The sequence below is a fragment of the Ornithorhynchus anatinus genome, chromosome 1, assembly GCF_004115215.2.
Source record: "Ornithorhynchus anatinus isolate Pmale09 chromosome 1, mOrnAna1.pri.v4, whole genome shotgun sequence".
Lineage (NCBI taxonomy): Eukaryota > Metazoa > Chordata > Mammalia > Monotremata > Ornithorhynchidae > Ornithorhynchus > Ornithorhynchus anatinus.
The window spans coordinates 40,592,296-40,613,838 of NC_041728.1; the positions used below are offsets into that span (position 1 = coordinate 40,592,296).

General features: G+C 46.1%; 1 protein-coding gene and 1 non-coding gene across 3 annotated transcripts; both read left to right on the forward strand.

The window, feature by feature from the left end:
* Positions 1–687: 687 nt before the first annotated feature.
* On the forward strand, positions 688–20,601 carry CIPC (CLOCK interacting pacemaker). Of its 2 annotated transcripts, XM_029066915.2 has the most exons (4): positions 688–762; positions 9,982–10,170; positions 11,784–11,953; positions 16,827–20,601. In XM_029066915.2, exons 2-4 carry the CDS (start codon positions 10,035–10,037, stop codon positions 17,718–17,720), a joined length of 1,200 nt encoding a protein of 399 aa, XP_028922748.1. In that variant the 5' UTR covers positions 688–762; positions 9,982–10,034; the 3' UTR covers positions 17,721–20,601. The 2 variants fall into 2 exon arrangements, with proteins under 2 accessions (XP_028922748.1, XP_028922749.1); XM_029066916.1 differs by lacking the exons at positions 688–762; positions 9,982–10,170 and adding an exon at positions 10,179–10,274.
* LOC114817127 lies at positions 9,310–9,447 on the forward strand. The gene has a single exon (XR_003764978.1). It is a non-coding gene; the product is annotated as a small nucleolar RNA SNORA7 (small nucleolar RNA).
* Positions 20,602–21,543: the final 942 nt, after the last annotated feature.

Sequence of the window (21,543 nt, forward strand, 5' to 3'; positions counted from 1 at the left end):
GTTGTGGGATACAGAGATCTAAAAATCTTCACGAAGACCTCCTCTTGGCTTAATGGCTTGGGAGTCAGAGGTCGTGGGTTCTAACCCCGCCTCTGCCCCTTGTCCGCTGTGTGACCTTGGACAAGTCACTTCACTTCTCTGGGCCTCAGTGACCTCATCTGGAAAATGGGGATGAAGACTGTGAGCCCCACGTGGGGCAACCGGATGACCTTGTGTCTACCCCAGCGCTTAGAACAATGTTTGGCACATAGTAAGCGCTTAACAAATACCAATATTATTCTTCTTATTTTTATTATCTCCTACAAGATGGCGGCCAAAGGCAACTGCGCATGCGCATCGGCAGGAGTGCTGAGCGTCTGCTGATTTTACCATAGAGACAGACAGCCGCCCGGGAAGCGGAGGGGGGAGGGACGGGCTTTCAACAGCCAAACGCTGTTCCGTTAGTTGCTTGGTTACGCCCCCGCCACTCATGGGGCTCCTACGTAGGGGAGGGTGGGGCATCGAAAGCGGAAACGCTTCTCGGCGGGCGAATGAGACGGGAGCGGGGAAGAGGGGCGCTCTCGCATAGGGCCCCTCTAGGAAAGCGGGAGGACTTCCTTCGTGGTGCCGCGGACCTCCTGCCGAGTCACGTGGCCGAACGCGAGGTGCGGAGGCGGGGGGTGGGGGGGGGAGGTTGTCATGGTGCGGCGGGAGGGCGCCGTGCGCATGCGCGCGCCTGTCCTGCTGCCGCCTTCGGTCGTGGAGGGGCGACCCCGGCCCCGGGTAAGTCAGTCCGGGGGGAGGCAGAAGGGGGCGTTTAGTACGCTGCTCTGCACACAGGAGGCGCTCCATAAATACCACCGAGTGAATGAAATAGGAGAAAGTGGGCAGTCGAGGCCGGGGAGGAGGGAAGAGGGGGTGGGGACATGGAATGGCCAGGGAGCAGGAGGCCAAAAAACAAAAAAAGGGGGAAAGGGAGGGTGGGGGGCGATCAAAACAGTCCCAGGAAAGAAGGGCTGGGGCCTGGCAGGGAGACAGCAGCTCAAGTACATGTAGGAGCAGCGTGGCTCAGTGGACAGAGCCTGGGCTTCGGAGTCAGAGGTCATGGGTTCGACTCCCGGCCCTGCCACTTGTCAGCTGGGTGACTGTGGGCAAGTCACTTTACTGGGCCTCAGTGACCTCATCTGTAAAATGGGGATTAACCGTGAGTCTCACGTGGGACGACCTGATGACCCTGTATCTCCCCCAGCGCTTAGAACGGTGCTCTGCACAGAGTAAACGCTTAACAAATACCAACATTATTAGAGGAGCTTGCAATGTCAGGTGCAGGGGTGTGGGCACGGGCCTGGTTTGGGGGAACTCGGCAGGGCACAGGTGGGAGTTGAGCTCCCTGGCCCTCCTCGTTGCTTGGCTGGGGACACTGCATCGGTTGCCTGCCAGTCCCAGTGCCGTGCCCAGGGTTGGCACTGCCGAGTGCCCAGGAGAGGCCCTAAGCCGATTCGTGCGGCTGATGCAGAAAGGGAGGTGGACATCGTAACAGTAATAATAATAATGTCAGTATTTGTTAAGCCCTTACTATGCACAGAGCACTGTTCTAAGCGCTGGGGGAGATACAGGGTCATCAGGTGGTCCCACAGCAGGCTCATAGTCTTCATCCCCATTTTACAGATGAGGTCACTGAGGCACAGAGAAGTGACTTGCCCATAGTCACGCAGCTGACAAGTGGCAGAGTCGGGATAATAATAATAATTATGGTATTTGTTAGGCGCTTACTGTGTGCAAAGCACTGTTCTAAGCACTGGGGTTAATACAAGGTAATCAGGTTGTCCCATGTGAGGCTCACAGTCTTCATCCCTATTTTACAGATGAGGTCACTGAGGCGCAGAGAAGTGAAGTGACTTGCCCATAGTCACACAGCTGACAAGTGGCAGAGTCGGGATAATAATAATAATTATGGTATTTGTTAAGCGCTTACTATGTTCAAAGCACTGTTCTAAGAACTGGGGTTAAAACAGGGTGATCAGGTTGTCCCACGTGGGGCTCACAATCTTCATCCCCATTTTACAGATGAGGTCATTGAGGCACAGAGAAGTGAAGTGACTTGCCCACAGTCACACAGTTGACAAACGGCAGAGTTGGGATTCAAACCCATGATCTCTGACTCCCAAGCCCAGGCTCTTTCCACTGAGCCATGCTGCTAATAATGATGATGGCATTTTTTTAAGTGCTTATTCTGTGCAAAGCACTGTTCCAAGCGCTGGGCGTGGGATGCAAGGTGGTCAGGTTGTCCCACGAGGGGCTCACAGAAAAGTGCTTACTGTGTGTTCTAAGTGCTGGGGTAATAATAATAATATTGGTATTTGTTAAGCGCTTACTATGTGCCAAGCACTGTTCTAAACACTGGGCTAGATAACAAGCTGGTCAGATTGTCCCACGAGGGGCTCACAGTCTTTATCCCCCTTTTCCCAATGAGGTCACTGAGGCCCAGAGAAGTGATGTGACTTGCCCAAGGTCACACAGCAGACATGGCGGAGCTGGGATTAGAACCCTTGACCTTCTGACTCCCAGGCCCGTGCTCTATCCACTAGGCCATCCTGCTTCTTCCATGGAATGTCCTCTGGGGCAGCTGGGGATTTGAAGGAAGTTTTGCACCCCTTGTGAGCCGGCGTGGATCTCAAGATTGAAAGGCTCTTATAGGCACGGGTGGAGTGAAGTCAAGCAGCATGGCTTAGTGGAAAAAGCAGAGGCTTGGGAGTCAGCTGGGTGACCTTGGGCAAGTCACTTACCTTCTCTGTGCCTCAGTTATCTGTAAAATGGGGATTAAAAGTGTGAGCCCCATGTGGAACAACCTGATAACCCTGAGTCTACCCCAGTGCTTGGCACAAAGTAAGCGCTTAACAAATGCCATTATAATCATTATTATTATTAAAGATGCAGAGCTTAGAAGGCCAGTAGAGGAAGCTAGGATTGGAGGGAGAGAGAGAGTGATGAAAATCCAGGCTATTAAGCCCCAAAATCATGCCAAGGAAAGATCCAGCAAAAGAGCCAGAGTGACTTGGCAGGAATCGCAAATGAACATTCTAGATCCATTTTCCTCTGTGCCCTCAGTTCTGCTAATGTCAGTTCAGCACCAATTTCCTCTTCTCCATCTCCCGCTTCTCACTACTTCACACATACACCAGACATTTGAAAGTGAACTTAGCCCCGGATAAAGCTGTCAGACCCTGGTCTTGACTCACCAGAACTTCAGCATTGCAAAATTACAGATCCTTTCCGCTTATCCCAGCACTCTCCACTCCCCAGTGCCCTGTCCCCAAATGGGCTTGTATCCAGCCCTCTCTTTCAGAAAAAAGTGGTTGCAAGCAGAATTTAGTTCCCACCTTAAGTGTGTGGCCCAAGAAGGGGCTTTATGTGACAGCTTTATTTAAGCTGAATTTCTGCTAACAAAGCATTGGACAAATCAACCAAGTGTCTGCAGGGTACTCTACTAAGCGCTTGGAAGAGTACAATATAAAGACTTAATTAATGGTATTTATTGAACACTTACTAGGTGCAGAGTACTGTATTAAGTGTTTGGGAGAGTACAGTACAACGGGATTAGCGAACATGCTCCCTGCCCATAGCGAGCTTACAGTCTAGAGCAGACCCTATATATTCCCTGCCCTCAAGGAGTTTACAGGCTAAAGGTGGAGGTAGACATTAAAATAAATTACCAATATGACCGTAAGTGCTGAGGGTGGGGTGAAGAAATACACTCAATCAACCACTCAGGCCTTATTTGTTGAGTGCTTACTGTGTGGAGAGTACAATATTAAGCTCTTGAGAGAGTACCATATGACAGGATTGGTGGACACAAGCTTACAGTCTAGGAGGTGAGACTGACAATAATATAAATACATTACAGATATATAGAAAAGTGCTATGGGGCTGAGGAAGGGGTTAATAAAGGGTACAAATCCAGGTGGAAGGGTGACGCAGCAGGGAGTGGGAGAAGACCAAATGAGGGCTTAGTCAGGAAAGGCCTCTTGGAGGAAATATGCTTTTAATAACGTTTTGAAGGTGGGGAGAGTGATGTCTGTCATTTATAAATGGGGAAGGGCTTTCTAGGCCAGAGAAAGGATGTGGCTGAGAGGTCAGTGGCCTCAAGATAGCTGAATTGAGGTAGAGTGACTAGGTCTGCATTAGAGGAGTAAAGTGTGCGGGCTGGGTTGTAGTAGGAAAGCAACGAGGGGGCAAGGTGATTGAGTGCTCTAAAGCCGAGGGTAAGGATTTCTGTCTGATGCAGAGTTGGATGGACAACCACTGGAATTTTCTGTGGAATGGGGAATTGTGGACCGAATGGTTTTGTAGAAAAATGATTTGAGCATTGAGAGTGAAATATGGACTGGAGTGGAGAGAGACAGGAGGCAGGGAGGTCAGCAAGGAGGCTGATGCAATAATCAAGGTGAGATAGTAGGCTTAACATGGTAGCGGTTTGGTTGGAGAGGAAAGGGTGGGTTTTAGCAGTGTTGTGAAAGTTGAACCGACAGGATTTGGTGACAGATTGAATGCGTGGGTTGCATGAGTGAGATGAGTCAAGTGTAACGCCAAGGTTACGGGCTTGTGAGATGGAGGATGGTGGTGCTGTCTACAGAGATGGACAAGTCAAGGGGTGGACAGAGTTTGGGTGGGAAATAAGGAGTTGTGTTTTGGACATGTTAAGTTTGAGGTATTGGCAGGACATCCAAGTAGAGATGTCCTGAAGGTAGGAGGAAATGCAAGACTGCAGAGAAGAGAGATCAGAGTTGGAGATAGAGATTTGGGAATCATCTGCAGAGATAGTAGCCTTTTTCAAGGGAGCGAGTGTAGATGGAGAATAGGAGGGAATCCGGAACTAAGCCTTGAAGGGAGTCCCACAGTTAGAGATGGAAGGCGACAGGGGCTGAGAAGGAGCAGTCAGAGAGATAGGACCATTAGGAGAGGACTGTTTCAGCAAAGCCTAGGTTGGATAATATTTCCAGGAGAAGGGGCTGGTTGAAAGTATCGAAGGCGGCTGAGAGGTCAAGGAGGCTTAGGATGGAGTAGGGGCCATTGAAGTCATTGGATTTGGCCCGAAGGAGATCATTTATGACCTTTGAGAGAGCAGTTTCTGTGGAGTGAAGGAGGTGGAAGCCGGGTTGGAAGGAGTCAGGCAGAGAGTTGGAGGAGAGGAAGTCGAGACAGCAGGTTTGGGGAGGAATTAGTAGGAAGGAGATGGGTGATAACTGAAGGGAGTCGTGGGGTCAAGGGAGGGTTTATTTAGGATACAAAATACCCCAAATCTTAGAAGGTCCATACATATTTTCAAGATGACAGCTTTTATAACCTGAGGGAGCCGAAAAACTCTGAAATGAAAATCTGAGTAACCTAGTCATAATTACTGGACAGCCCGTGGCTATTCTAATTTGCTGTGGAGGCAGCTTGGCCTAGTGGAGAAAGAGCATGGGACCGGGAAGCAGGAGACCCAGATTGTAAGCTTGGCTCTTTCATTTGCCTGCTGGGCAACCCAGAGCAAGCCACAACCTCCCTGGGCTATCATCACAACCTCTCACTCTTATCTGTAAAATGGGGATCAAGTACCTGCTGTCCGTCTCTCTTAGACTGTGTGCCCTGTATGGAGTAGGGACCTTGTCCAATCTGATTTTCTCAAATCCAACCCAGCACTTAACACAGAACTTGGCACATAGCAAATGCTTAAGATATTATTGTTTGCCCTTAATTTAGGGAGAAAAAAAACAAATCAACTTATATAAGTTTAAATATTTTGCAGTTTTGGGGTAGCGCTCGGCTAGAGACCGGTGATTATACAAACCACCAGTGTATTGACTTTCCTGTGTAGAGTCCCAAATGGTGCTCTCTGTAGATTCCTGTTAAATGGCTAATTTAACTCATTTTTTCCACTTACTGAAAAGTCTTTACTGTATTCCACCAAGGGAGAAACAAAGTGTGATGTCATTTTGCAGGCTCCCAGGACCACTATCATTATTACTCTCTTGAAAGGGCATGGCCTGTTTGGGGGTTTGCAGTCACTTGTTGATCCACTTTACTCAAGATTGCATATGTTGTGTGTTATCTGACTGCCACAGGTTCTCCGGCATCAGAATATCTAGCTCTGGCCTTATGTGTTAGTAATAATAATAATAATAATAATAATGAGAAGCAGCGTGGCTCAGTGGAAAGAGCATGGGCTTTAGAGTCAGGGCTCATGAGTTCGAATCCCAGCTCTGCCACTTGTCAGCTGTGTGACTGTGGGCAAGTCACTTAACTTCTCTGTGCCTCAGTTCCCTCATCTGTAAAATGGGGATTAAGACTGTGAGCCCCACGTGAGACAACCTGATTCCCCTATGTCTACCCCAGTGCTTAGAACAGTGCTCGGCACATAGTAAGCGCTTAACAAATACCATCATCATTATTATTATTATTATTATTATGTGTTTGACTTCCGGCAGGATTATATTAAATGATCAGTGCTGCCCTGACAACTTTGGAAGAGGCAAAATCAAACCCAGGGTGTTATTTTTTGTCTACTCCCGTGCTTACTGTACATTCAGAACTTTATAAAACTAAATAACCATTTTGCCCTCCCGACCCTTCTGTGAAAAAGGGCTCTGTATTTAGGAAGTACATTTTTCATCTCTGTACTTCCACTCACAGCTTCACTGTACACTTTGGTACATATCATTTTGTATATTCATTCACTTCTTCCTCTTATCTGTTAGTGATTACTGTACCCTCATTATTTTGAAAACTTCTTGTGGGAAGGGGTGGTGTCTCCAACTTGGATTGTAGATCAGGTCTCAAACATCAGCAGTACTCTTTTGCAAGTGCTTAATACAGGGTTCTGCAACTGTATTAACTGTACAGGGTTCTGGACCTGTAACTGAAGCAGAGGTCCAGGTGTCAGAGGACCTGAGTTCTGCCACTGATCTCCTGTATGCCCTTGGACAGATCACTTCACTTCCCTGTGCCTCATTTCACTTCCCTGTGCCTCACTTACCTCATATGTAAAATGGCGATGAAAACCGTGAGCCCCTGTGGGACATGGACTGAAGCCAAACTGATTAGCTCGTGTCTACCCCTGCATTTAGTACAGAGCCCGGTGTGTAGAAAGTGCCTAACAAGTACCTTGAAAAACAAGTAGAAAATACTCTTGCTTGAAAATGTAGGACTGTTGGTTGAACATTTTTACTGGTTGAATAGATTTTTATTTTTTGTCTACTCCCATGCTTACAGTACATTCAAAAGTTTATAAAACTAATCATTTTGCCTCTTCTTTCCTCTTCTCCCTCTCCCTTCTGAGTCACCCTGATTTATTCCCTTTGTTCTCCCCTCCTTACCCCCAGCCCCACAACACTTATGTACATATTCCAAGCGCTTAGTACAGTGCTCGGCACATAATAAGCGCTCAATAAATATGATGGAACGAATGAAGAGCAAAGGTGCTGCCTCCCTAATCTCAAATCTGCATTTGTATCTGTAAATTAGTCTGGCTGACCATTCATCAGACACATTTGCTTCCATTTGGAAGAGCCTTCTAATTAACTTGCTGACAGTGTTCTTTGTGAGAAAATGAAAATGTGCACAACTGTTACATTTCACACAAAAGGATCCTGATTTAATTAGAGATACAATTATACATTTTGGTCCCCTGTTCTATCTGGGTCATCCAAGCTGTCATACTTCACAGCAATTAAGTAGAGGACAGTTTCTCTCAAGAAATGACATTTTTACTTCCTATTTTGCCCATGAATAAAAAGGCAAGAGTATGCTAAGTATTCTTGGTAGAAATAAATTGAGTAGAGAAATGCCTGTCACCTTACCTCAGAAGGCCCTTCATTAAATAATTAAATAAGTATTCTCTAATTTTAAATTCCACTGGACTCAATCTGACTGAACAGCTTTCTGTTCATGTCTTCCGAAAGAATATGAGTACAACATGCACATATGGGGCCCCTCTCTGTCATTCAGTTCTTTTTTTCTTGTGGCCTGGACTTTCTCTGTGCTTCTTCATGAGCTGGTGATTTTTGCCACTAGTTCTTGCAACAGTATAAATGATTAAGCATGGAATTACAATATATACCAGATACAATGCATATTTCTACCCATTCAACAGGACAAAGAGATAGAGTTATGAATGGGTTCTGAATTAAAGGACTTCATAATTGGAATGAGGCTTCAGGGGCTTTGTATGCACAAACACCCACACACTGACCTTTTATGTAGTTTTGCCATTTTTCTTAATCAAGTTCTATTCTTCCTACGAAAGCAGTATTCTCTGTGCTCTGTAGGGCCGATCTAACAGTAACTCTTTGTTGGGTTTTTTTTCCTGTTGTTTTTTTTTTCAGTGCTGATCACTGGAGAAGTCTCTTGAGATAACCGTATCTAGGTCGTTCTCAGCCTCTACTGCAGGCATCGACCACCCCCTGTAACTTGGGCCAGAAGCTGGGCCAGAAGCCCATTCAGGCCGGGAATTTGGGCTTTTCTTTTCAGCCCTGGGGATCACATGTCTCTTAGTGCCGATTGTATCACTGCATATGAGGCCTCTCTGCTATTCCTGGGTCTCCTATCCCTGTCCCATCGGCCTGGGCCTCTCCTTAGGTACAGGAACAGCGTCTGTGCCGGAGGAGAGAGGGGAAGAGAGCATGAGAGATGCCGCAAAATCCTGGAGCTACGGGAAAGGGTAGCAATCACTCCTTATTGGTCTTCCCAAAGAACATCATTGAAGCCATTTTTGGGATGCTGAGCCTGCTCTACTTGTCCTAGCGTGGCCTAGTGGTTAAAGCACGGACTTGGGAGCCAGAGGATGTGAGTTCTAATCCCAGATCTGTCACTTCCATGCTGGGGAACCTTAGGCAAATGACTTAACTTCTCTGTGCCTCACTTTCCTCGACTGCAAAATGGGGATTCAATACCTGTCCTCCCTCGTACTTGGACTGTGAGCCCCATGTGGGGTAGGGGCTGTATTGGGTCCAATTAACTTGTATCATTCCCAGCTTGACAAACAGTAAGTGCCTGAACCGTGACTGAATAGTCCCTGACATATAGCAAGTGCTTCACAAATACCATAAAAAAAATTGCTGCCCCCCCCCCCCCATTTTTAACCTATCCTGAATTACCTGAGGAAGGACAGGCTGCAAGAAGACTTGGAAAGTCCTCCTAATTAGTGAGAAGTGCAATAGCCAGACCACGAAGCAGGGACCTTGCTTGTTAGTGCTACACAAGCCAAGACTTTTCTCCTCGAAGAGGACAGGAGGGTCATTTGGTATGATGTCGAATAAGCAATAACTTTTTTAGTGCCTCTTTAAGTTTTTTCCCCTCTCAGGGTCGCACCTAGAGAGTTTCCAGTACTCTACCAGTCTCGGCTATGGGAGGGAGAGTCAAGCAGAGACCTACCCATTCCATTCCTAGCGTGGGCAGTGGCTAGCGAGTGGAAGGAAATTTGCTACAAGTCAAAACTTGTATGCTTGGCAGCAGCGGCATGGGAGAGAGTCGAGGGCGTAGACTCGAGTTTACTGTGTGGAAGGCGGCAATTGTAAATCACTTCTGTATTTTTACCAAGAAAACTCTATGGTTACACTACTGGAATGATTGCAGATGGAGAGCGGGATGTCCTGGGAGAAATGCGTACTTGGTGTCACTATGGGTCGGAAACAACTCGACGGCATGAGACAAGACTAAGTTTTTACTGAATTTGTCACATGTAGGATCTGAATTTGTAATGGTATTAGAAGTTTGTTTATCTGAAGGTAGAACCTAGTCTAGGGCTCTGCCCACAGCAGGCACACCACCAATTCCGTGAAATGGAAAAGTGCTTTTGAAACTAATGGACCAAAGATGTTAGAGAAATCTGACTTTGGTCAACTAAGACCACCAAGAAGACAGACCAGAGCTAAGAAGGGTCACTTATTTTTATGTGCCTGACTTGCTGTGCACCATTGAGATTCCCCCCTTAGGACCTAATGACTTATCTCATAATTATCCCAGGGCAATCCCGACGGAGAAAGGGTTGATGAATCCGGCTGCGGCAATGTGAAGTCATGGAGAGAAAAAATCCATCCAGAGAGAGTCCCAGGAGACTACTGGCTAAGCTGGGAAAAGTGATGGAAATGAAACAACTGGCTCGCCATTTCAGCCTGGCCACGGCTGAATCGGACAAGGATTCCGGATTCTCAGGTTGGAAAACATGTATCTGCTAATTCTCCAAGTCAGCCTTAATAGTGGGCTTGCAAAATCCAAATCTTGGTGGCCCTCAACAGTTTTCTTCTATTGCTTATTGGGTAAGGCCCCTATTTGGAGCAAGTAATATACTGGAAAGTATTTGAATTCTAAAAGTTATCCTAACATTTAATCATAGTACAACCAGAGTGGCTGCATTTTATAGCTTGAATGTTGAGCCTGCTATGTTTGCATGGTACGGGCAAATTTTCAGAATGTGATTTTATAGAAAATTTTGGTGTTTATCCACATCTCAGGGGCATGCCTTGCCAAAGGTTCTAGAGTGGTAATAGAGGGGCAATAGTGTTTTCTCTCCTTCAGACCGGAGGAAACAATAGAAAGAGGGTTGTGATTGACATGAAGCAGCATGGCTTGGTGAATAGCGCACGGGCCTGGGAGTCACAAGGACCTGGGCTCTAATCCTGGCTCTGCCACGTGTCTGCTGCGTGACCTTGGATAAGTAACTTCTCTGTGCCTCAGATATCTCATCAATAAAATGGGGATTATGACAGTGAGCCCCATGTGGGACTTGGACTGGTTCTAACCTAATTAACTTGTATTTACCCGAGTGCTTAGTACAATACCTGGCATATAGCACTTAACAAATACTGCTTTAAATGTTTTATTCCCTCTACCTGCCTCCTGGTTGGTCTGAAAGAGGGGGCTCACACCTGGATAATGTAGGCAGAACCAATGCTTTCAGAGCCCCATTCAGGGTCCCTGACATCATCAGCCTGACTTCTTCAGTGACAGTCGGTGTTTTAGGCTTTTCCATCCTGTTCACCTTCCCCACTGCCACTTTGGGGCACTTCTTTGAGGTTCCCAAAATTCAGGCAGGTTAGGGACAAGAGCTGTTCCTTACCGGCCTGTAGCAAGCTGTTGTCAAAGAGGATGTTTTTCAAGCCAAATAGGAAGCAGGTTGAGGGACTAAAACATTGAAAATATTGACTGCCACCGAAATATTAACAGTCATTTCCTCCAGTCTGTCAGGGTTTAATTCTAAAATCAGTTAGTGCATAGAAAGTCTCACCTCAGATAACTAGTCGTTTGCCAGCAATAACCTGTAGGTGGTTGCCCAAATTTTAAATAAGCCTAGGAGCCTCACTGCTTTGTAGCATCAGTTTTATGCAGGAGTGTTTTCTCTGTTTTCTTTACCATCGTCATGCATTTTGTGGTGGAGACGCTGATTCTTTTGGGCCAGCAATGCTGCTTACTAAATAGCTGTCCTAGGTCTCTCTCAGGAACATTCGTTCAAGCGTATTTATTGAACGTTCACTGTGTGCAAAGCACAGTATTAAGTGCTCAAAAGTGTCCCGATGGAGCCAACTACCTACAGATTCAATTTTGGGGCCCAGTGCCGAAGCGGTCTTTGGACATCCAACTGATACCAAACTTAGCGATGACCATTTTGACACAGATTACTGGCTAAAGGACCAGCTTAAGCCCCAAAACTCAGTCCGCACTGAGACTGCCAAGTGGTCAGTGGGCACCCGGCACTTTAGGAGGAACCTTAGTTGACAAAATTCTGTGGCTGTCACAAGTCTTGACTAACTGACCTTTCTACGTTTCAGACGGGAGCTCAGAATGCCTGAGCTCTGCCGAGCAGATGGACACGGAAGACATGCTGAACCCATTGGGCTGGACTGGAGATGATGGGTCTCGGCAGAAACCCGACGTCGGAAGCAGTTCCTTCCCAGCCCTGTCCCCCATGGTTGTCATGAAAAATGTCTTGGTCAAGCAGGTAAGGCCTATGCTGGAGGTTTCTGGGTTGAAATTATCGCTGTAATCCTTTGCTGACGTGGGCATTCTTCCCTGTGAGTAGAGAAAATCCTTTTCTCATCCCCTCATCCCCCACCAACTCCTTTTTGTCTTTAGGAAGTTTTATTGATTTAAAACAAAACCAGACATAATAAAGGTTTATGATCTATCCTCTGTGCCAAGGTGAGGTATTAGAAGTGCACCCCTGATAGAAAATTGCCTTATGAGGGGAATGTGTTAACATTCTAATGATCGGTACCATTGGAAACTATGATTTTGACGACAAGTGTCTTGGACTGTAATTCTTAAGTGTTTTAAGTCTTTCTGTCCATTTGGTCCCCCGGTCCAGCAGGGCTTTAGTTTTGTTCAGCAGGAATCAGGTGCTGAGCAATGAAATGGACCTACCTCAGGCATTGAAATCCAATAGCCATTTCACTGCCACGCTGGAGCGTGACTCCTTAGTTTCGGACAGGAAATGAGGAATTCCGAATTGATTTGACTGCAGAGGAGCAGAACATTTTTATTGTCTCCTTCAGGGAAAAGAGCCTGGCTCATGTCACTTAAGAGGGTACCCTGTGATTTTCCACGGAGAACTGTTATCCCATTACTAACTCAGGCCAAGATCTGCGGGGCTGGGAGTGAGGTGAATATCAAGTGCTGAAAGAGTACAGATCCAAGTTCATCGGCGACACAGAAGGGAGACTGTAAGCTCGTTGTGGGCAGAGAGCACATGGAACTCTCCCAAGCTCTTAGTTCAGTGCTCTGTACACAGTAAGCACTCAATACATATTATTGGTGATGATGTTGATGTTGATGAGAGGGAGTAGGGGAAATGAACCCTTAATCAGGGAAAGACTCTTAGAGGAGATGTGGTTTTTAATAAGGCTTTGAAGGTGGGGAGAGTGGGTTTTGAGGAGGGAGTTTTAGGCCAAAGGGAAGATGTCAGCAAGGGGTCAGTGGAGAGATAGATGAGAGCGAGGAAAAGTAAGTGGGTTGCAGTTAGAGTGGTGAAGCATATTGGCTGGGTCATAGTAGAAGATCAGCGGGGTAAGGTATGAGGGAGCGAGCTGATTGCTCTGAAGCCTATGGTAAGGAGTTTCTGTTTGATTGTGAAGGTGGATGGACAACCACTGGAAGTTCTTGAGGTGTAGGAAGACATGGACTGAACATTTTTTTAGAAAAGTAGTCCAGGCAGCAGAGTGAGGAAAGAACGAGAGTGGGAAGGGGAGTCGTAAGGTCAGTGAGCGGACTGATGTAGTAATCAAGATGGGCTATAATAAGTGCTTGGATTAGCTTAGTTGCAACTCAGATGGAGGATAAAGGGTGGCTACTTTAGCATGTAGTGAAGGTAGAACTGACTGGATCTGATCACAGATTGAAAGCGTCTGTTGAACGACAGATGATTCAGGGTGATGGGCTTGTGAGATAGGGACGATAGTGTTTTCGACAGGGATGGGAGGGATTCGTTCATTCATACAGTGTGCAGAGCACTGTACTAGGTGCTTGGAAAGTACAATTTGGCAACAAATAGAGACAATCCCTACCCAACAGTGGGTCACAGTCTATCAGATATGGGGAGGACAGGGTTTGGGTGGGAAGATGAAGAGCTCTATTTTGGACATGTTGAGTTTGAACTGTCAAGGGGATATCCAAATAGAGATGACCCTAAGGCAGGAGGAAACGATGAAAGGAGGGCGGTCAGGGTCGGAGAGGTAGATTTGGGAATCATCTGCATAGGCGTGGTAATTGAAGTTTTGGGAGCTAATGAGTTCCCCAAGGGAGTGGGTTTCTGTGGAAAAATAGGAGACCCAGACTGAATCTTGAGGCATTCCCACAGTTAGGGGTTGGAAGGCAGCGGAGGAGCCTATGAAAGAGACTGAGAAGGAGCCTGAGAAGTTGATGAGGGAGGAGGAGCAGAACTGCTGAGTGGAAGAGAAGGTAATCGTGGTGAGTAAACATCAGTTCGAGGTGGCTGAAGTCAGAGTGCTGTCGGATTTCTGCCAGTAGTGCTCTGTGACGTGATACAGGAAGCAGACTGCGGAGGGGATCCAGGGCTGCTTGGATGGTGATGTGACATCGTCAGAGGGACTGCAGGGTGAGAGTGAGGACAGCAGTGGACATGGCAAAGTTAAGGGTGTGGATTTGTGCCTCAGGATTGGGAAGGTTGGGTAGATGATCCTCATGGGGCATGGTGCCCTCTAGACTGGAGGCTCGTTGTGGGCAGGGAACGGGTCTGCCAACTCTATTATTTTGTACTAGCCCAAGCGCTTCAGCCAGTGCTCTGCGTACAGTAAGCGCTCAGTAGATATGATTGATCAGTGGCCTGGGAGAGGTCGAGGGATGGGAGGTCAAGAGACTAGACTTCTGTGTGCAAAGAGAGAAGAGTTTTCAGGGGGAGGAAGCATGGAGGAGAGGCAGGTTAAAGGTTTGTGAACAGAGAGTGGAATTTCAGAGATAGTGAGGTTAGAAATGGAACAGTGACTAGTGGTGATAAGAGATAATGATGAGATCCAGCATGTGTCCAGTTCGGTGGGCGAATAAGTTGAGGTGGAGCAGCAGATCAGCAGAATTGAAGAGCAAAAGGAAGCAGCTGTCTGGGAGGTCTGAAACATCTGAATTTCCCCCACTATCCAATTCTTCCCTAGGAGCTCCAATTGAATTCTAACAAAGTGGCTTACCAAAAGGAATTTGGTTGTTTTTTGTTTTTTTAGTATGCTCCGGCACGCTTCGGTGTGAAAAAGGAGAGCAGAAGAAGTAAATAAAATATGATGAAATGTTCCTGATACATCGACACTGCCTTTTCCTCTTGTCTTTTTCTTTGTTTCTTTTTCTCCCTACCTTTGGTTTTCTCAGCCCACTGTCGCTGTGGGCAATGTATACTCTCGTATGTGTCCTCTCCACGCTGCAAATCCTGGCCAGGAGTTCTGTGAGGTTGACAGTAATGTATGGCTGTGATCAGAAAATTTTTTTTCCAGCAGTTATGCCTTCTTCCAAAAAGGGCTAGGAAGATTGCTGGGACTTACCAGAAAATAAGAATGCTGGGGAATGCTATAAACTGAATTGATTTCAAGTAACTCACACAACTCAAGTTCTTTCATATTGTAGAATGAAGGACATCTTAAAACTGAAATAGTCTTATCTTTTCCAGTCATTAGTGAAGAGACAGACCAATCAGTTCTTGCTATTTTCATAAATTTTCATTCTCTTTGTCTTGAAGTGACCCTATTACAAAGGATTTACATCGTAAAATCTCATAAACACAATAAATCAATCAAACCATTGAAGCCAAAAACCAGACAGCCACTTTAGTAAACAGATGAATAAAATCAGTTGTGCAAAATGAATGGGTTTGGAGGGCCTGTGACTAGGTAAGAGAAGACTACATCAAAGCAAGCAGACCTTGTTGTTTATCCCCCTTGCCCCCAGAGACTAGCCCCCTTCTGACCCATTTCAGGGGATGTGGGGAATCGAGTCACTTGGCTGGCACCTATTTGTCTCTGGTCCAGATGGTTCTGGCAGGGCCAGATATAAGTTGCGTTTTCTGGTCCAGGGCCATATTGCTAAGAATGAGAAGTAGTGCGGCTTAGTGCAGAGAGCACGGACAGGGAGTCAGAAGGACCTGGGTTCTAACCTCTGCTCTGCTACATATCTGCTATATGACCTTGGGCAAGTCATTTAACTTCTCTGTGCCTCAGTTACCTCATCTGTAAAATGGGGATTAAGACTGTGAGCCCCACGTGGGACAACCTGATTCCCCTGTGTCTACCCCAGTGCTTAGAACAGTGCTCGGCACATAGTAAGCGCTTAACAAATACCAACATCATCATCATATGGGACAGGGACTGGGTCCAACGTGATTAGGTTATAGCTGCTGTAGTGCTGAGAACAGTGCTCAGCATATAGCACGTAAGTATTATAGTAATAATAATACTTATTCTTATTATATATTGGATATCTTGGCTCTAACCTTCACCTATCCAGGCTCCCAACAACCTTGGGACTAGAATAACCTGATTTGATTGTATTGTGTCTACCCCAATACTTAGGGTGCTTGGCACATAATAAGCACTTCACCAGTAGCACAAATATTTTGAGTATTATCGTTGTTGCTATTGTTATGAATGATCTGTAGTTGGATGAGATGTGGAACCATTCCAGGTTGGAGGAGAACTCCGGGGCTGGGCCAGAGCCAAATGGGATATCATGGGTTAGGAAAGGGGTAAGCTGCTGCATTCTGTTCCACATACGCTCACCACTTGAGTCTGTGCTCTTATACACTTTGATGAGCAAGAATTCTTAAAGCGATTGTATGGCTATCCGGTTTCTCCAACTTAATTAAGGTGCCAAATTCTGCTGCCCATTACTCTTATTCAATTTCACTGTCAAATTTCTGACAATTTGAAGGCAAGATAAGTGTCGTGTGTGGGCAAATAAAATCACTCTTTGGTCCAAAGTCATAATTCTGTCGTTCTGACACTATGTTTTGTTTTTTTTACCCTGGCATCAGAAAATTTGATCATATTTCTTTTTGTTATTTTTTTTTAACACTCTTAGGACAGCCTTACAGTGAAAAAAAGATCTATCCCATTTTCAATTAGGAAAGCAGTCTAAAGAGTGAAAATCAAATTTCCTTCTCTGAGTTCTTTCAGGGTTTAGACATCCGAGTAGTAAATCATTGGACTGAGCAGTTATGGTAGCTTCTTTTCAGACTGGGTCCATGAAGCAGAGTCAAAAGATCAGACGCTCATATGATGGGAACTCTGTGCTGGACTCAGATAGATGTCCCCTTCTAAGTTTTGCTGGTCTTTGCTCTTACAAATATGCATGTGATGATAATGCTGTTCTCTTCCTCTCAGGGAAGCAGCTCGTCTGAGCTCCAGTCATGGACGGTTCAGCCCTCCTTTGAAGTGATTTCTGCTCAGCCACAGCTTGTGTTCCTTCACCCATCTGTTCCTCCTCCCGTGAGTCCCTTCCACGCTAGTGAGAAGAAAAGTGATTCCAGGAACTACCTACCTATTTTAAACTCTTACACCAAAATAGCCCCACATCCAGTCAAGAGGAGTCTTTCCCTCACCCTAGAGGAAAGAGGGGAAGCTAGCGATCGAAAACGGACCTGTACAGACAGACACAGGACAAGCTTGTCTTCCCTCGGGCCGACCAAGACTGACGTCTCACCTTCCAGTCCCTCAGCCGTGCCACCAGACCTGAGACTCGCTCAGGACTCTGCTCGGCAGAGTTCGTCGTCCTCGCTGGCAGGTGGGGCCCTGCGAACCGTTCACAGCATTCAACTGGGGCCCAGCGGCCGTTTGGTTAAAGGTCCCCGTTTGACCCCAGAGGTTCCACCCAGTCCCCCCTTCACCGTGGACGGCTCCGGACGAGGAGCCGAGAACACCGTGTCGCCGTCGACCCCGGCGGCTCCCAGCAGCCCCCCCGCCACCATGGGGCAACTCCGCCGCACCCTAGAAGCCTTCCCGGAGCCACGACAGAGCAAGCACAGGCGGTTTCAGAACACTCTGGTAGTTCTGCATCGGTCTGGTTTGCTGGAGATCACCCTGAAGACCAAGGAGCTGATTCGTCAGAACCAGGCCACCCAAGTCGAACTGGACCGCCTCAAGGAGCAAACGCAGTTGCTGGTGGAAGCTGCACAAAGTAATGCTCCGCAGGCTTGGGCCAAGCTGCAGGCCTCGCTCTCCGTGTCCAACCAAGCTCGAAGTGGCCTAAAGCCATCGCCCGCTCAACCAGGCATTTAGCACAGTTGCCCTTGCTGCCCTGCAAATGGCTCCCAGGCCAATATTTACTCTAGTTCCCCCCAGCGTTTTTGAGAGCTTCTCTTAGGGTTATGCGACTGCTCAAAGAGTCATTCCCCCTGCCCCCACAGCCATTATCTGGTGGTCATTGATAAGCTGAGCCTCGTGCCGGGGCGGGTCACCCTCTGATGGGAATCTTAGATTTGAAGCCTCTCTGAAATCCCTCTTCTTAGGCTGCTGACTGGCTCGATTCAGTCAGTTGACTAGCTTTGGAACGGTGGTGCTCTCAGTGGGAGAGAGGGAAACATCTCCGTAAAGCCCTCCTAGAGAGGCCAACCTCTTGTCTTCCTGTTACCCACATGCGTTCCCGGTCTCATAGCAGCAGAGGTGGTTAGTCTTGGAAGGATATTCCAGGTGGGTTCTTGGGCATCTGGAGACTGGTCAACTCAGAGATCCCCTGTTGATTTTTGCGTGGGTGTTTTGAATCCACCTGAAATCCAGTAGAAGTGTATTTGTTAGAACTGCATACCACAGCCGCTATGCCACTTGGCCTGAACCTAAGATGTCTTAGAAACAGGTTTGGCGTAGTCTGCGGAACCACCTAATTGCTTAAGAGTTGTTTTTCTGTAACTTGAAAATTGAGGTGTCGGTGTAACAGCATCAGATAAAGTAGCACACAGCTGATTTGGGAGCATTGACTGTAACCCCCAAGTAGAGCATCTTTGAATTTCTGAGGTCCACCCTGATGGGTTAAAATCGCAGCTAGAGGAGTTCATTCGTAAGAACCAGAAATTGTTATTATGGTTGTCTGGCACTCTCTGTTCTGTGTCTAGTTCAGCCGGATGAGCTTGTCTCCCTCCCCAACTGAAGTCGCCAAACCCCAAGAGCAGCAAAAGTGACTCGAGAGAGAGTAGCGTGCCCTGGTTTCCCCTCTGAGCAAAGGGGACAGGAACAGAAGATAGTTCTGCATCCCAGATGAGCTGAAACATTTGGAAAACATTCTATAGTTTACCCTTTATTCTTCCTTTACTGGGTGGAGTTATGCTGAACCCAACATCCAAGAGAGATGTAATGCTTGTACAATGAAGTTTCTCCCAGACTCTTACAAGTACTCATCTTCTTTGGCCTGGTTCAGCATAGGTCATGTAGAAATGAAGAATTAATGGGATTTTTCCATACTTGGCGCTCCAGGTGCCATCCCTTCAAATTGAAATTTGTTTACAACCTAACAATCTTATGTACCTAGGGCTTTTTAGGTACTTAATTCTATTTTTTACTAATTTGAGTATTTCCTCTTCGGAACCACTGGGCAAAAAGGTGGTCTTTAGCTATGAAGAGAGAGAGGAGAGAGAGAATGCTCATTTGTAAGAATTTATAAAGGCTGAAGTTCCCATTTTCCTGCAAGGAAGGAGATCCAGATGTCTTAGGCCTGGGGGTAAATCATTTTCCTTACCATTGACTTATGGTATTTATTAAGCCCTTCTAGGTGCTAAGAGATGGGGGTAGATACAAAATAATTAGATTGGACACAGTCCATTTGGAAATGTTTTTAACAATGGAAAACTACAAGTGGAGGGGGAAGGCTTCAGAGAGCTGCTTGGATTCTGTGCAGAAAGGCTGATTTAGAGATACTTGCCTTGGAGTCAGTTGTACAATATAGTCAAGTAGAGGGTCTGTTGAAGTCCACTAAGCTATCCTTTGGTCAGGTTAGAATTGTGTCCTGCTATCTCTCTTTCTGAAAAGAACTCTAAAAATGGGAGCAGGTAGGGGCATTGAACAAATTCTCTTCTTCTTTAAAGATCTTAGGTTAGCACAATCTCTCTGCCCCACCAAATCTATTTTCGGGGCATTAGAGCAGCTGCATATTGAGCACCATGCTAAGAAATTTCCGTTTGGCAAAGAATATTTGGCTTTGGAGGTAGAGAGCCAGGTGCATTCAGGAACAGCCTGGGCACTAGTAATGATTCTCAGTGAGTGGCCAAAAAAAAAAAAAAACCCACATATTGGGACCCAAATGTATTTCATCAGAAAAATCCTCCACAGAGCTTTTAAGTCTCTTGGACTCCTCTTCTCCATTGAGGGTTTACAGAGCTGCAAAACTTAGCGTCGCCATAAAGGATGGTAAAATCTGCCATTGGCCCGTACTTTCATTACCAAATGACATCGAGAGGCAGAATACTGGTGCGACTCAGGATAATCTCTCTCTTCCAGATGGCTTAGAGCTTGACGTCTGAGCTGTTGTACAGCAGCAATTTCCTTCCCTTAATGAAACTGTAAGTAAATAGAGCTGAATAGAGGAACCTAGGGCTAGGGAGGGTGGGATGTAATGTGCTGTGACCTGCAAATTTGGGCTAGAACTGAAGCCAGAAGCCACCAGGAAGGGGACAACCTCTTGGGTTGATCAGGGACATTTGGTCCGTTGGTTGGAGAAGATTGTAATATCGGTCCGAATCAGGGCTAACATGCAATGTTTTTGCACAACTAGTGATGTTGGTACATATTAGCATGGATTCTTCCCTGAGGGTGTTCTTGGGGAGTCTCAAATCCCTTAGAACTTTGGGCGATTGCTTTGGGCAGTGTTGAAAGACATCAAAGAAAGTAGACGGGAATGGACTTAGTGAACTGCCGCTTTGATGTAAAGTTTGTAACTTAGAATATCTGGTTGCCTTTTATGAATTATTCTGTTGAGATGTGACTTTTCCCCTCATTTTCTGATGCCGCCGGCTGAAATGTAACGATTGCTCATACATTCAAGTGCATCTCCAGCTATGACTACTGTAAGGTAAAGGTTCATTTTCGGAAGGTGAACTCATTTGGTCAGGGTTGAAGTTTTGCAGAAATTGACTGTGACACATGAAAGAGAAATAAAAGTCACTTACTTGAAGATGTTTGATTTGCCTTTTTTTTTTTTTTAACTGCGAATGGTGGACGTCTCTAGTAAATGATTGAATTGATCAAAGGTGTCCAGGGTGTTTGTTCATGTTTTAATTTTTTTGCTAGCTGGAAAAAGTTCCAGACCCATAAAACGTATGTGATTTTACAAGAAAGTGTACTGGATTTTTTTTTCTCTCATCTCTAAGCGGCTTAGAGACTTCACAAGTGATGGTCAGGTAGGCTGGCACTTTGCTCCACCAGAGCCCCTTAAAGCCCAGGCAGTGCAGACCTAAAATTATGGGATGTGCCACATTACCAAGGTTGAAGGAGAATAATGTGCTCAGTGCCTGCCTCAAATCAGTGGACTTGAGGTTTTCATTTTTGTATCCCTCATTCAACTTTTAGTGATTTTATACTGAATAAGGAAGTAGAGAAATAGAGCTAGATTCAAAGTACCCACACCCCACTTCTTTAAAAGTACATCATGAAACCGATATTAGCTTAAATAGCAAAAATGAATCATTTTTTAAAAGGCAAAGATAAAAATGACTAATGAAAGCACCTTAAAAAATACTTTCACAAATCCTGATGAGACAAGAGATGCCCCTCGTTTGTGTGTCTTAAACCTTGGCTGTTGCCCTGAGAGACAAACCAGAAGTTGAGATGAAAGAACATGGCCCCTTTTGACTTGCATTTCTTTTCCATGGCCATACTTACACAGAAATGTTGGCATGAAGTTAATGGAAGAAGTCGGAAAAAAAAGGTGTGGTTGTTGTAGTGTGCAAAACCGTAAAGCTATTTTTTCCCAATTCTGTGATTCAGCAAATGTTCAGTAAAGACCTAAATAATTCCATTTGTACAGAAGAAAGGGAGAAGACTTGGGAGTCATGAGACCCGGGTTGTAAGGTCAGCTGCTGGGTGGCCTCGGGCAAGTCACGCAGCCTCTTTCTAC

What these genes read in the sequence shown, in the direction of transcription:
- CIPC (XM_029066915.2), top strand. Translation starts at nt 10,035, where the DNA reads ATGGAGAGAAAAAATCCATCCAGAGAGAGTCCCAGGAGACTACTGGCT. An exon ending in CAAGGATTCCGGATTCTCAG is followed by an intron (nt 10,171 to 11,783) that starts GTTGGAAAACAT and finishes TCTACGTTTCAG; the next exon opens with ACGGGAGCTCAGAATGCCTG. An exon ending in AAAATGTCTTGGTCAAGCAG is followed by an intron (nt 11,954 to 16,826) that starts GTAAGGCCTATG and finishes TCTTCCTCTCAG; the next exon opens with GGAAGCAGCTCGTCTGAGCT.